This window comes from Coregonus clupeaformis, chromosome 20 (genome assembly GCF_020615455.1).
Source record: "Coregonus clupeaformis isolate EN_2021a chromosome 20, ASM2061545v1, whole genome shotgun sequence".
Taxonomy (NCBI): Eukaryota; Metazoa; Chordata; class Actinopteri; order Salmoniformes; family Salmonidae; genus Coregonus; species Coregonus clupeaformis.
Genome location: NC_059211.1, coordinates 40099692 through 40115191, shown reverse-complemented (window position 1 = coordinate 40115191; position 15500 = coordinate 40099692). Strand labels below are relative to the sequence as shown.

Genomic DNA, 15500 nt, shown 5'->3' with positions numbered 1-15500 from the left:
GGAGTGAGTAACTCGGAGGATTGCACCGGAGCCTTCCCAGGATGAGTCTTGCCTCTCCGTTTCCGAGGTACTCGGGTTATCCTCTCCTGAGACTCTCTCCAGAGTGGGTAAAAGGCTGGGCAGTCTCGTCCAATTAGGACAGGGACGGGGAGGGAATCAACCACCCCCGCCGTCGTGTGTATGGTTCCCCGTGTGCTGGTCATTGTAAGTTCAGTAATGGGGTATTCTCTGGTGTCCCCATGGACACAGGAAACTGGGAGGACTTTCCCCGGGGTCAGACACGTGGGGCCCACCAAATCCTTACGCACCAGGGTGGCCCGGCTACCAGAATCCAGTAAGGCCTCCACATCATGGTGATTCACAGTTACCGGGCAGGTGGGGGGTCGATCTGGGCCGCCATCTACGACTCCCAAGAGCGAGGCAAAACGATGTGTGGGTGCTGAGCTGGAGGACTCCGCAGTGGGCATAGGTTCATCGGCTGGTTTCCCACACTGCCAGGAGATATGTCCCATCTCCCCACACCGGTAACACTGTCGAGGTTCCCCATCCTGGTGTACTCTTCTTGGACCCGCCTGGTTTCTGGCTCCCCCTGGAGCCGGGATAAGTCCTGACGCGGCGGGGTTCGAGACCTTGGGGTCCTTTGGACGGGTTTTCCCCATTTGTGGTGGGGCCGCACTCCTGGGGTTTTTCCGGGAAGCATTCAGCATCTCCGCTGTGGCCTGGTACTTTTCCACAGCTTCCACGGTCAGATCAGCCGTGGTCAAGGCCTGTTGACTGATGAACCGTTTTGCCTCATAAGGCAGGGCGCGTGAGGTAACGATCCACCACAACGGCCTCCACCACCGCCGCTGCTGTATTCCTCTGCGGATCCAGCCATTTCCTTGCGATTCGGACAAGTTCATGCATCTGCGCCCGAGGAGGTTGGTCTGGTTGGAAGGTCCAACTGTGAAAGCGCTGGGCCATACCAAACCTTGTGAGTCCATATCTGCTGAGGATCTCAGACTTCAGGGCATCATAGTCAGTAACCTGGTCAGGGCCCAGGTCCCGGACAGCATTCAGCGCTTCCCGGTTAGGAAGGGGGCTAACAGACCAACCCACTGTTGCTTGGGCCAGGCTTCCCTAGTGGCCGTGGCCTCAAATGCATGCAGGTATGCCTCAATGTCATCGGTAGCTCCCATCTTAGATATAAAGTCACTTGCCTTTATTGGGCGGGTATTTTGGACCACCCTCTGTCTCTGCAACTGCAATTCCTCTGCCTTCAGAAGGTTGGCTTTCTTTTGCTCCTCCAAGAGAGCCACGTTTGCTTGCATCTGGGCTTGCTGGCCAGCAACAAGGGCTTTCAATATGTCCTCCATTTCAGTCGGCGGGGAGCCTACGGCCAACTTGGAAAACTGGGTGATCAAACCTTCGGTATCCTCCTCTGACATGCACTATTAACGCTTGAGCGTGCCCGTGTTCTCCACCATCTGCGATGTCACGAGAGGCTACACAGCTTTCAGCGGGATTGCTCAAGTAGTGCAAGGAGACCAGGTTCAACCAAAACAAGGATTTTATTAAAGGTCTTGGGAAACTAACGAAAGTATAACACAATTCTGTTCTCTGGTGGCTCTTAAGGGTTAACAGTTCAGGGATGTCTCTTCCACATCCAAAATCATAACTCTCCCTCGCTCAAATAACTTTTCCCCAGTCTTACTGTATTCCACGTTGCAGCTAGTGGCCAACCCAGCAAAACGTCCTTCCAAATGTCCCACACGTATTTCCACAGGTGCATATATCCAAAGGTGAGTATTTCCCCAAAGGTAAGTATCTCCAAATCCTTATATTCCTCATGGAAGTGGACGTGCAGCACTCTTGTCCTCCAGAGAGCCCAGGTTGGAGACCGTGTCTCTTCCCTTCAACAAACCTTCAGCTCATCAGCTCCTGATTGGTTTCAGCTGCGTGGGAAGATTGGCCATAGAGGGTTGGAGTTCCCGACCATACCAGCAGATGGAGCCATAGCTGTCTGGGTTTGCAGCCATCTCAGGGGGATGTAACGTCCCTCCAGGACACAGCCTCTCGTGACATCACAGCTTATTTGAGCTGTTCTTGCCATAATATGGACTTGGTCTTTTACCAAATCTTCTGTATACCCCCCCACCTTGTCACAACACAACTGATTGGCTCAAACGCATTAAGTAGGAAATAAATTCCACAACTGAACTTTTAAGAAGGCACACCTGTTAATTGAAATGCATTCCAGGTGACTACCTCATGAAGCTGGTTGAGCGAATGCCAAGAGTGTGCAAAGTTGTCATCAAGGCAAAGGGTGGCTATTTGAAGAATCTCAAACATAAAATATATATTTTGATTTGTTTAACACTTTTTTGGTTACTACATGATTCCATATGTGTTATTTCATAGTTTTAATGTCTTCACTATTATTCTACAATGTAGAAAATAGTACAAATTAAGAAAAACCCTTGAATGAGTAGGTGTTCTAAAACCTTTGACCGGTAGTGTATATTTTTTCAGGGACCCCTTGAGTACCTGTAGTACCCCTAGGGGTCCATAGATACTCGGTGGAATACCCCTGGTTTACATGATTTTTGAATGACTAACCCATCTCTGTACCCCACACAGAAAATTATCTTTAAGGTCCCTCAGTCGAGTAGTGAATTTCAAGCACATATTCAACCACAAAGACCAGGGAGATTTTCCAATGCCTCACAAAAAAGAGCACTGATTGGTAAATGGGTCAACATTTTTAAAAAGCAGACACGGTGAAGTTATTAATTAGTCTTTGGATGATGTATCGATACACCCAGTCACTACAAAGATACAGGTGTCCTTCTTATCTTAGTTTCTGGAGAGGAAGGACACCGCTCAGGTATTTCACCATGAGGCCATTAGTGATTTTAAAACAGTTACCGAGTTTAATTGCTGTCATAGGAGAAAACTGAGGATGGATCAACAACATTGTACTTCTCCCATGGGCAAAGAAATTCAAAAGGGGTGATGATATGAATTAATAGTAATTTCGATCCGAATGTGCAAATTGTCCAAATAGATACGCAAGGTAGATGGATTACTTTAAATATGTTATTGGACAATAAACAGATATGGCTCATTAACATTTACGGACCAAATAATGATGATCCACACTTCTTTGACAATATATATAATACATTATATATATATATAATATAATAAAAAATATATAATAAATATATAATAAATGTGGTCCTCTGTAGCTCAGCTGGTAGAGCACGGCGCTTGTAACGCTAAGGTAGTGGGTTCGATCCCCGGGACCACCCATACAAAAGAAATGTATGCACGCATGACTGTAAGTCGCTTTGGATAAAAGCGTCTGCTAAATGGCATATTATTATTATTATTATTAAATTATCAACTCTGCAAGCAATTCAAGACAATATTATTATGGTGGGGGATTATAATACTGTTTTAAATAGCTCAATGGACCGTAAAGGAAATCACACCACAAACAATCACCCACATGCTCTTAAGGAAATCGTGAATGTCATGGATACATTAGAACTAGTAGATATATGGAGGCTTAAATATCCTGATCTAGTGAGATATACATGGCGGAGACTCAATCAAGCTAGTCGTCTTGACTTCTTTCTTATCTCATTCTCGTTGGCACCAAAAGTTTAAAAAGTGTTGATAGGGGACAGAATGCGGTCGGACCATCATATAATTGGCATATACATTACTCTTACTGAATTTCCACGTGGGCGAGGATATTGGAAATGTAAGCAAAGCCTATTGGATGATAATTTATTTTTAACTAGGACAAAGGAATTTATAACTGACTTTTTCCGACATAATATAGGTACAGCAAATCCCCTTATTGTATGGGACGCCTTTAAATGTGCCTTTAGAGGCCATGCAATTCAGTACTCATCTCGAAAACAAAAGCAATTTAGGTCAAAAGAGTTTATACTAACAAAGGAATAGCAAGTCTAACAGAACAGATAGATGGCAATAAAAACTGTAACATAGAGGCTCAGAATAAATTAGAGGAAAAACTAAAAGAAATGGAGAAACTTATTCAAGAAAGATCAAGTGTAATATATTATAAAAAATAAAGCAAACTGGATGGAATATGGGGAAAAATGCACCAAATTCTTTTTTAATCTTCAACATAGGAATGCTACCAAAAATAATTTAATGAAATTGGTTACAATTGACGGAGTAACCCATGATTCACCAAATTATATTTTGAAGGAGGAAACAATGTACTTTAAGCATATGTTTTCATTTCAGTCGCCCCCATCTCCTCTAACTGAAGCTAATTGTAGAGATTTTTTTTCTATTGATAATGTAAGATTAACAGCCAAACAGAAAGACTCATGTGAAGGTGAAATAACAGAGGAGGAACTTCTGGATGCAATTAAAGACTTTAAGTCTGGGAAAACTCCAGGGTTGGATGGCATACCAGTCGAAGTATACCAAACCTTTTTTGATATACTAAGAGGACCGCTATTAGCATGTTTTAACCACTCCTATATAAATGGTAGATTATCTGACACTCAAGAAGAAGGTCTGATCTCATTATTACTGAAACAGGATACAAGTGGAAAATATAAAGATCTAGTCCATTAAAAAAATTGGAGGCCCCTTACACTTCAGTGTTGTGATGCAAAAATTCTAGCAAAATGTATAGCGCATAGAATTAAAAAGGTATTGTCGGATATTATTCATTCTAATCAGACAGGTTTTTTACATGGAAGATACATTGGAGATAATATAAGGCAAGTATTGGAAACAATAGAACATTATGGAAAACCGGTGAAACCAGGCCTGCTATTCATAGCAGACTTCGAAAAGGCATTTGATAAAGTACGACTGGGGTTTATATATAAATGCCTGGAGCATTTCAATTTTGGTGAATCTCTTATAAAATGGGTCAAAATCATGTATAGTAACCATAGGTGTTCTCAGAAAGTTTTAAACTGTCAAGAGGAGTGAATCAAGGTTGTCCACTATCGGCATATCTATTTATTGTGGCCATCGAGATGTTAGCTATTAAAATCAGATCCAACAATAATATCAGGGGATTAGAAATCCAGGGCTTAAAAACAAAGGTGTCATTGTACGCTGATGATTCATGTTTTCTTTTAAATCCACAAATATAATCACTCCACAGCCTCATAGAGGATCTAGATACATTTTCTAACCTCTCTGGATTACAACCAAATTATGGTGGAACAAGCTCCCTCACGACGCCAGGACAGCGGAGTCACTCACCACCTTCCGGAGACATTTGAAACCCCACCTCTTTAAGGAATACCTGGGATAGGATAAAGTAATCCTTCTACCCCCCAAAAAAAAAAAAAACTAAATAAAAATAAACAATTGTAAAGTGGTTATCCCACTGGCTATAGGGTGAATGCACCAATTTGTAAGTCGCTCTGGATAAGAGCGTCTGCTAAATGACGTAAATGTAAATGTAAATGTATGACAAATGTATTATATTACGTATTGGATCAATAAAAAATACAATTTTTACATTGCCATGTAGTTTACCAATAAAATGGTTTGAAGATGATGTGGATATACTCGGAATAAATATCCCAAAGGAAATAAATGATCTCACTTCAATAAATTATAATAGAAAGTTAGCAAAAATAGATAAGATCTTGCTACCATGGAAAGGTGGGTGCCTGTCAATTTGTGGAAAAATCACCCTGATTAACTCTTTAGTATTATCCCAGTTTACCTATTTGCTTATGGTCTTGCCAACGCCTAGCGAACAGATTTTTAAATTATATGAGAAAAAAAGATTCCATTTTATTTGGAACGGCAAGCCAGACAAAATTAAACGGGCCTATTTATATAATGAATATGAATTCGGAGGACAGAAATTATTAAAAATTAAAGCATTAGACCTATCACTAAAAGCTTCAGTCATACAAAAGTTATACTTAAATCCGAACTGGTTCTCCAGCAAATTAGTAAGATTGTCTCACCCAATGTTCAAGAATGGCCTTTTTCCATTTATTCAGATTACAACCACTCACTTTCAGTTATTTGAAAAGGAAATCATCTCCCAGATATCACTATTTCTAAAACAAGCCATAGAAAGTTGGTTGCAATTTCAATTTAATCCACCAGAAACGACAGAACAAATAATGCAACAAATATTGTGGTTAAACTCAAATATACTAATTGACAAAAAAACTTTTTTTTTGGACAAAATGTTTAAAAAAGGTATAATCTTTGTAAATTATATCATTGGTAGGACTGGTGGATTTATGTCGCACATGCAGCTAACAAAAACATATGGAAATGTCTGCTCTACCCAAAATTACAACCAAATACTTGCAGCCTTACCGCAAAAATGGAAGAGGAAAGTGGAAGGAGGAGAAAGTAAGGAACTTGTCTGTCGGCCTTGCATTAAAGAACATAATTGGTTAAGGAAAACTGTGATAAATAAAAAGGTATATCAGTTTCAATTAAGGACCAAAGGATTGACAGCCGTCCCATATAGATTGCAAAATAGTTGGGAAGAGATTTTTGACGTACCGATCCCATGGCATAGTGTTTATGAACTGATACGCAAAACGACACCGGATTCAAAACTTAGAATCTTTCAATTTAAATTATTATATAAAATTCTTGCTACCAATAGAATGTTATTTATATGGGGGATACAATCTTCCCAGCTCTGCAGATTTTGCTGCGAAGAGACAGAATCAATAGATCATTTGTTTTGGTACTGTCCATTTGTAGCTTGTTTTTGGACACAGGTCCAGGAATGGCTAAAGGATTGCAATTTTTACCTGGAGCTAACCCTGCAGATAGCACTACTGGGTGATCTGAAAAGTCATAGTCAATCAATCAATAACATAATAATACTATTAGCAAAAATGTTTATTTTCAATTCACATTATGTAGAAACAATGAGAATAGAAAGGTTCAGAACTTTTGTAAGACATCACAGTACAGTTGAAATATATATGGCAAATAGAAATCCTGTATGGATGGTGTTAAAACATAGATGGGAGGTGTTGAATGGAATTGAAGGATGGGACTAATAACAACTAACAACAAACAATAACAAGATAACTAATCATGTAGGCACACTGTGTCCATAATAAGTGTATGGGATGTAGGTTGGGAGCTTTTGTGAAGGAGCACAGTTAGAAAGATATGGCATATAGAAGCAAACCGGATGGACATCATGAAAATGATCGGAGAGGTTGAGAGTAGAAGAAGTTCAGGAGAAAGAACAAACAAAATGTAATTACTGTAAAATTGACTGTGTCCATAAAATGTAGATAGTGGGTATGGGCTGGAAGTAGAGGCCTAGGTGTTGTTGTTCACTAGTTTACTCCAAGCGGGGAAAGGGTGGCGGGGTTGGAAAGTAATAAAGGGGAATATATATATATTTAAAAAGGATATGTATGTATGTATGTATGTGTGTATATGTGTATGTACAGTGGGGAAAGAAAGTATTTAGTCAGCCACCAATTGTGCAAGTTCTCCCACTTAAAAAGATGAGAGAGGCCTGTAATTTTCATCATAGGTACACGTCAACTATGACAGACAAAATGAGAAAAAAAAATCCAGAAAATCACATTGTAGGATTTTTAATGAATTTATTTGCAAATTATGGTGGAAAATAAGTATTTGGTCAATGACAAAAGTTTGTCAATACTTTGTTATATACCCTTTGTTTGCAATGACACAGGTCAAACGTTTTCTGTAAGTCTTCACAAGGTTTTCACACACTGTTGCTGGTATTTTGGCCCATTCCTCCATGCAGATCTCCTCTAGAGCAGTGATGTTTTGGGGCTGTCGCTGGGCAACATGGACTTTCAACTCCCTCCAAATATTTTCTATGGAGTTGAGATCTGGAGACTGGCTAGGCCACTCCAGGACCTTGAAATGCTTCTTACGAAGCCACTCCTTCGTTGCCCGGGCGGTGTGTTTGGGATCATTGTCATACTGAAAGACCCAGCCACGTTTCATCTTCAATGCCCTTGCTGATGGAAGGAGGTTTTCACTAAAAATCTCACGATACATGGCCCCATTCATTCTTTCCTTTACACGGATCAGTCGTCCTGGTCCCTTTGCAGATAAACAGCCCCAAAGCATGATGTTTCCACCCCCATGCTTCACAGTAGGTATGGTGTTCTTTGGATGCAACTCAGCATTCTTTGTCCTCCAAACATGACGAGTTGAGTTTTTACCAAAAAGTTCTATTTTGGTTTCATCTGACCATATGACATTCTCCCAATCCTCTTCTGGATCATCCAAATGCACTCTAGCAAACTTCAGACAGGCCTGGACATGTACTGGCTTAAGCAGGGGACACGTCTGTCACTGCAGGATTTGAGTCCCTGGCGGCGTAGTGTGTTACTGATGGTAGGCTTTGTTACTTTGGTCCCAGCTCTCTGCAGGTCATTCACTAGGTCCCCCCGTGTGGTTTTGGGATTTTTGCTCACCATTCTTGTGATCATTTTGACCCCACAGGGTGAGATCTTGCGTGGAGCCCCAGATCGAGGGACATTATCAGTGGTCTTGTATGTCTTCCATTTCCTAATAATTGCTCCCATAGTTGATTTCTTCAAACCAAGCTGCTTACCTATTGCAGATTCAGTCTTCCCAGCCTGGTGCAGGTCTACAATTTTGTTTCTGGTGTCCTTTGACAGCTCTTTGGTCTTGGCCATAGTGGAGTTTGGAGTGTGACTGTTTGAGGTTGTGGACAGGTGTCTTTTATACTGATAACATGTTCAAACAGGTGCCATTAATACAGGTAACGAGTGGAGGACAGAGAAGCCTCTTAAAGAAGAAGTTACAGGTCTGTGAGAGCCAGAAATCTTGCTTGTTTGTAGGTGACCAAATACTTATTTTCCACCATAATTTGCAAATAAATTCATTAAAAATCCTACAATGTGATTTTCTGGATTTTTAAAAATCATTTTGTCTGTCATAGTTGACGTGTACCTATGATGAAAATTACAGGCCTCTCTCATCTTTTTAAGTGGGAGAACTTGCGCAGTTGGTGGCTGACTAAATACTTTTTTTCCCCACTGTATATATGTATATGTATGTATATATATATGTGTATATATATATAAAAATAAATAAAAAATAAACAACATTGTTGAAATTAGTGCCTTTTGCATCCCTTCTATATTTTAAGTAGAAATTGGGCACCAATATTGAATTTTAGCCTGTTATATTCAATAAAATGCCCTTTAAAATAAACCACATGGAGAATTCAATAAATCTGATGTTTAATATGAATAAAGACTTGCTAAAGTGCCAAGATTCAGCATTTTCACATTTGAACCCACTTAACCCCATAATGTATCCAAGTTTTCATCATCATTGTAAAGCCCTAGTTATTTTGTTGCTTTGAAAAGTCATTTCTGAATATTATTATTTATTTCGTTTTATAATGATGAAACCATAAAAAAATGTATGTCAAAAGAAACATTGAACATCTAAAAGTCAAATCGTAGTGTAAAAGCAGGTTAGCTGGTTCTACTCCTTTTGTTGTGTTTTGTGGTTGGAAACTGAGTGGGTCGAGCATAACACATCAACCCTGTTACCCATAGATAGACAGGCTAGAAACTTTCTAACAATTACATTTTTTTTGTGAAGTATTCAATTGCCCCTTCCTGTTGCACACAACAAGCTTCCATTTCCCCTGTCCCAAGAGGATGTATGGCTGATTTTAAATGAAATCATCAACAACTTTTATTGAACCTCTTGAGATGGGAAAACTTGTTTTTTAGTAAGTTGAACAGGTGCTTATGACAGAATGTTAAAATGAGGTGAAATCAACAACAGAAAATTCACCAAGTTGCAAATCTCTAAAGGCACCAAATTGGTGGAACAACCCAGTTACTCCATAATACTAACCTAAATGACAGAGTGAAAAGAAGGAAGCCTGTAGAGAATAAAAAAATTCCAAAACATGCATCCTGTTTGTAACAAGGCACTAAAGTAATATTGCGAAACATGTTGCAAAGTCCTGGATACAAAGTGTTATGTTTGGGGCAAATCCAACACAACACATCACTTGAAAAACAGAAGCATATGCGGAAAAGTACCTCATACCTACGGTAAAATATGGTGGTGGATCTTTGAAGTTATAGGGCTATTTTGCTTCCACTGGTCCTGGGGCCGTTGTTAAGGTCAATAGCATCATGAACTATACCAAGTACCAGGACATTTTAGCCAAAAACCTGGTTGCCTCTGCCAGGAGGCTGACACTTGGCCACAAGTGGATCTTCCAACAAGGCAATAACCCCAAGCACTAATCAAAATCCACTTTTTTTTTTAATTACTTGTTTTTATTACTTGTTAATAAACAACATCTATTTCACAAGACAAATTTCTCCGAAAATTGCACATCTGGGATATCATTCTCTCTCTCATGACACAGTGAATGTTCAATTAATCTGGTCTCATGTCAGCTGTTCTCAGACAGGAAAATACACAAAAGCTGTTCAGTCGCGTAGGAATATACGAGGCGAGATAACAGAGTAAGACGTTAGACATCATCACCCAGTGAGCACAAGACATTAAAAATACACATTCTCAACGTCTTTTCATTGTATTTTAAATGTCTTGTGCTAATAGGGGAGCAACTTCATTCACCCTTTTGTCAGAGTTACACATTGAGAATGTTAATGACCCCCTCTTAACATCTTCCCTGTAAAACACCCCAAACATTAAATAAGCTTACACAGCTCCTCTAACACTGTTAACTACAGTGGCTTTGCGAAAGTATTCACCCCCTTGGCATTTTTCCTATTTTGTTGCCTTACAACCTGGAATTAAAATGGATTTTTGGGAGGTTTGTATAATTTGATTTACACAACATGCCTACCACTTTGAAGATGCAAAATATTTTTTTGGGTGAAACAAACAACAAATAAGACAAAAAAACAGAAAACTTGAGCGTGCATAACTATTCACCCCCCAAAGTCAATACTTTGTAGAGCCACCTTTTGCAGCAATTACAGCTGCAAGTCTCTTGGGGTATGTCTCTATAAGCTCGGCACATCTAGCCACTGGGATTTTTGCCCATTCTTCAAGGCAAAACAGCTCCAGCTCCTTCAATTTGGATGGGTTCTGCTGGTGTACAGCAATCTTTAAGTCATACCACAGATTCTCAATTGGATTGAGGTCTGGGCTTTGACTAGGCCATTCCAAGACATTTAAATGTTTCCCCTTAAACCACTCAAGTGTTGCTTTAGCAGTATGCTTAGGGTCATTGTCCTGCTGGAAGGTGAACCACTGTCCCAGTCTCAAATCTCTGGAAGACTGAAACAGGTTTCCCTCAAGAATTTCCCTGTATTTAGCGCCATCCTTCATTCCTTCCATTCTGACCAGTTTCCCAGTCCCTGCCGATGAAAAACATCCCCACAGCATGATGCTGCCACCACCATGCTTCACTGTGGGGATGGTGTTCTTGGGGTGATGAGTGGTGTTGGGTTTGCGCCAGACATAGCGTTTTCCTTGATGGCCAAAAAGCTCAATTTTAGCCTAATCTGACCAGAGTACCTTCTTCCATATGTTTGGGGAGTCTCCCACATGGCTTTTGGTGAACACCAAACGTGTTTGCTTATTTTTTTCTTTGAGCAATGGCTTTTTTCTGGCCACACTTCCGTAAAGCCCAGCTCTGTGGAGTGTACGGCTTAAAGTGGTCCTATGGACAGATACTCCAATCTCCGCTGTGGAGCTTTGTAGCTCCTTCAGTTTTATCTTTGGTCTCTTTGTTGCCTCTCTGATTAATGCCCTCCTTGTCTGGTCCGTGAGTTTTGGTGGGCGGCCCTCTCTTGGCAGGTTTGTTGTGGTGCCATATTCTTTCCATTTTTGAATAAAGGATTTAATGGTGCTCTGTGGGATGTTCAAAGTTTCTGATCTTTTTTTATAACTCAACCCTGATCTGTACTTCTCCACAACTTTGTCCCTGACCTGTTTGGAGAGCTCCTTGGTCTTCATGGTGCCACTTGCTTGGTGGTGCCCCTTGCTTAGTGGTGATGCAGACTATGGGGCCTTTCAGAACATATACTGAGATCATGTGACACCCAGTATGAAAATGTATGCACTCACTAACTGTAAGTCGCTCTGGATAAGAGCGTCTGCTAAATGACTAAAATGTAAATGTAAAATGTAGATTGCACACAGGTGGACTTTATTTAACTAATTATGTGACTTTTACATTTACATTTTAGTCATTTAGTCAGTTTTTTTTTCATACTTCTGAAGGTAATTGGTTGCACCAGATCTTATTTAGGGGCTTCATAGCAAATGGGGGGAAATACATATGCACGCACCACTTTTCCGTTATTTATTGTTTAGAATGTTTTGAAATATGTTCTTTTTTTCATTTCACTTCACCAATTTTGACTATTTTGTGTATGTCCATTACATGAAATCCCAATAAAAATCAATTTAAATTACAGGTTGTAATGCAACAAAATAGGAAAAACACCAAGGGGGATGAATACTTTTGCAAGGCACTGGCCTGGTTCAGAGAGCGCTGAAGTGATTTTGTGTAAACTCTGTTTAAACTGTAAAGAGACAGAGTACAGCAGTGTACTGTTGTGCCCACTTGGATATGTATTGTGATTGCATGCTTGGATAGCTTCACCTACTGCATGTGTTTGTTTCCATCTTTCCTTGTCTAGTTTGGACGCGGCCAGCATCGGTTTCGTTATAATCATCGACCGCAGGCGGGACAAATGGAGCTCAGTGAAGGCCTCACTGACGCGGATAGCGGTATGAAGACGTCCATATTTAACTTCAGACAGAGCTTTTATCTCTTGCCTGGTGGTCCAGTCTGTTTGTGCTTTACTCCACTTCTCTATGTGTTTGACATTAAGGAGGAGTTGGCCAGAGCACAGAGTATGGGACCAGGCTATTTTATCTCAGCATCATGTACCATTGTAAAATAGAACAATACTTCTATATCAGCAAGTCTTGCGTAAAGCAAATTATTCCCAAGTAGAATATGTGTGATACATAATGAAAGTAGATACAGAGCAGGAGCTCCCTCCACATACAGAGCTATGACATGTCATGAAGCTGTGCTTTGTACCTGTGGCCACTAGGGGGCCTTTCCAGGGAACCTCCAGCTGGTGTTGGTGCTGAGGCCCTCCCGCTTCTTCCAGAGGGCCATCGCTGACATAGGCATTAAGCTGCACCGGGATGACTTTAAAATGAAGGTACCGGTAAGCATGCTTCACTACCACTCACCCTGTCCAACTCTTAGATCATCACCTCTGTGTCTGGGTATGAGATAGTGAGTGACTTGATGTCATGTGGCGTGTTGCATGGGAGTCTGATGTTCACCTGTAAACTAACTGCTAGAACAGTGACTATGTACTCACTACATGTTTTGCTTGTTTATGTAGAGCTATAGAATGTGACAACATATACAGTCAGGTCCAAAATGATTGGCATCCTTGATAAAGATGAGCCAAAAAAGACTGTATAAAATAAATAATACAAATACTGAGCTATACTGTATGCAATTTTTTTGTGCCAAATTATATAATTTTATACTAATACAATTGCTCTGAGAAAGATATTTTGTTTAATATTCATATTTTTCTTCTCTGAAATATATGGATCAAAATTATTGGCACCCCTGTTTTCAATACTTTCAATGCATATGCATCTTTCTTTCGACGCAAAACCCACCACTGGTGAACGCCTGGAGTTTGCTAAACGACATTTTGATTGGAACAGGTGCTACTGTATGTTCAGATGACATGTAAATAGAGGTCTTTGGCCACGAACACCATTGGTGGGTTTTGCTTCGAAATAAATATGCATATGCAGAAAAGAAAAGAACCCCATACCTACTGTAAAATATGGTGTTGGATCTTTGATGTTATGGGGCTATTTTGCTTCCACTGGATATGGGGCCCTTGATAAGGTCAACAGCATCATTAACTTTACCCAGTACCAGGACATTCTAGCCAAAAACCTGGTTGCCTCTGCCAGGAGCCTGAAACCTGGCTCTAAGTGGATCTTCCAGCAAGACAATAACCCCAAGCACACATCAAAATCCACAAAGAAGTGGTTCATTGACCACAAAATGCCAAAAGATTCTGTATGGAGGAATGGCCTAAGATCCCTCCCAATGTGTTCTCCAATCTCATAAAACATTTTAGAAAAAGGCTTATTGCTGTTATCTTCACAAGGGAGGTATTGAAAGGTATTGCAAACAGGGGTGTCAATAATTTTGACCCCTATCTTTCTCTGTGCAATTGTATTAGTATAAAATAAATCTTTTTTTTTTTTTTTTGCATACAATATAGCTCAGTATTTGTATTATTTATTTTATACAGTCTCTTTTGCTCATCTTTATCAAGGGTGCCAATACATTTGGACCTGACATTCATATATTTCCATTACTTCATTCAAGAATTTTGGTGAAGGCCAAATCTCCTGCATGACTGTACACATTTTCCAAGACAAATGTTCCAAAACCTCCTCAGATTCATCACCAACTCATGTGGGCATGCCATCATTATGCACGTGTTGTATGATTCAAGTCAAGACATCTGGTGAGGAAGTGTTAATAGAGAACTGTAATAAGCCAAAAACCTGGTTTTAATAAAAACCCACAGAAGCTACAGGACATCAAGTCATGCTGCATTAGCACGCCATGACACTTCCCACTGGGCACAGATGTCAATTCCACGTCTATTCCCCGTTTGTTCAAGGAAATTTCATTGAAATTACGTGGAAACAACGTTGATTCAACCAGTGTGTGCCCAGTGGGCGATTACATAACCCTTGAGGGAGTATTTGACAAAGTCCGGAGCGTGATGCAGAGGAAGTTTCAATAAAATGGACAATGAAGCAAAAACGTTTAGTTTTGCTCTATACTCTATACCGAATGTCACCTTTTATTTTAGGGTAATTTGTTTTCATACTTAATGTATCTGGTAAATAATGTATTCTGTCATTTAGGAGTCCATTTTATTGTAAATATGAATAGAATATGTTTCTGAACACTTCTAAATTAATGTGGATGCTACCATGATTACGGATAATCATGAATGAATTGTGAATAATGATGAGTGAGAAAGTTACAGAGGCATACAGTGCCTTCAGAAAGTATTCACATCCCTTGACTTTTTCACATTTTGTTGTGTTACGAAGTGGGATTAAAATTGATTTAATTGTCATTTTTGACAACAATCTACACAAAATAATCTGTAATGTCAAAGTAAAAGAAAGATTCTAACATTTGTGAGAAAAAAAAATAAATAACACTAATATATCTTGATTAGATAAGTATTTAACCCACTGAATCAATACATGTTAGAATCACCTTTGGCAGCGATTACAGCTGTGAGTCTTTCTGGGTACGTGTCTAAGAGCTTTCGACACCTGGATTGTGCAACATTTGCCCATTATTCTTTTCAAAATTCTTCAAGCTCTGTCAAATTGGTTGTTGATCATTGCTAGACAACCATTTTCAGGTCTTGTCATAGATTTTCAAGTAGATTTAT

At 39.9% G+C, this 15500-nt stretch overlaps 1 protein-coding gene across 3 annotated transcripts in view; it reads left to right on the top strand.

Moving 5' to 3' along the window:
* LOC121533386 (guanine nucleotide exchange factor DBS) overlaps positions 1-15500 on the top strand; it is a 150050-nt gene that overhangs the window by 28951 nt on the left and 105599 nt on the right. For 2 of the 3 annotated variants that reach the window (XM_041839286.2, XM_041839285.2), the window contains 2 exons: positions 12660-12750; positions 13083-13202. In XM_041839286.2, the coding sequence (XP_041695220.2) occupies positions 12660-12750; positions 13083-13202 (211 nt within the window). The remainder of the gene's footprint in view (positions 1-12659; positions 12751-13082; positions 13203-15500) is intronic. The other variant, XM_045205490.1, reaches the window with a different exon arrangement.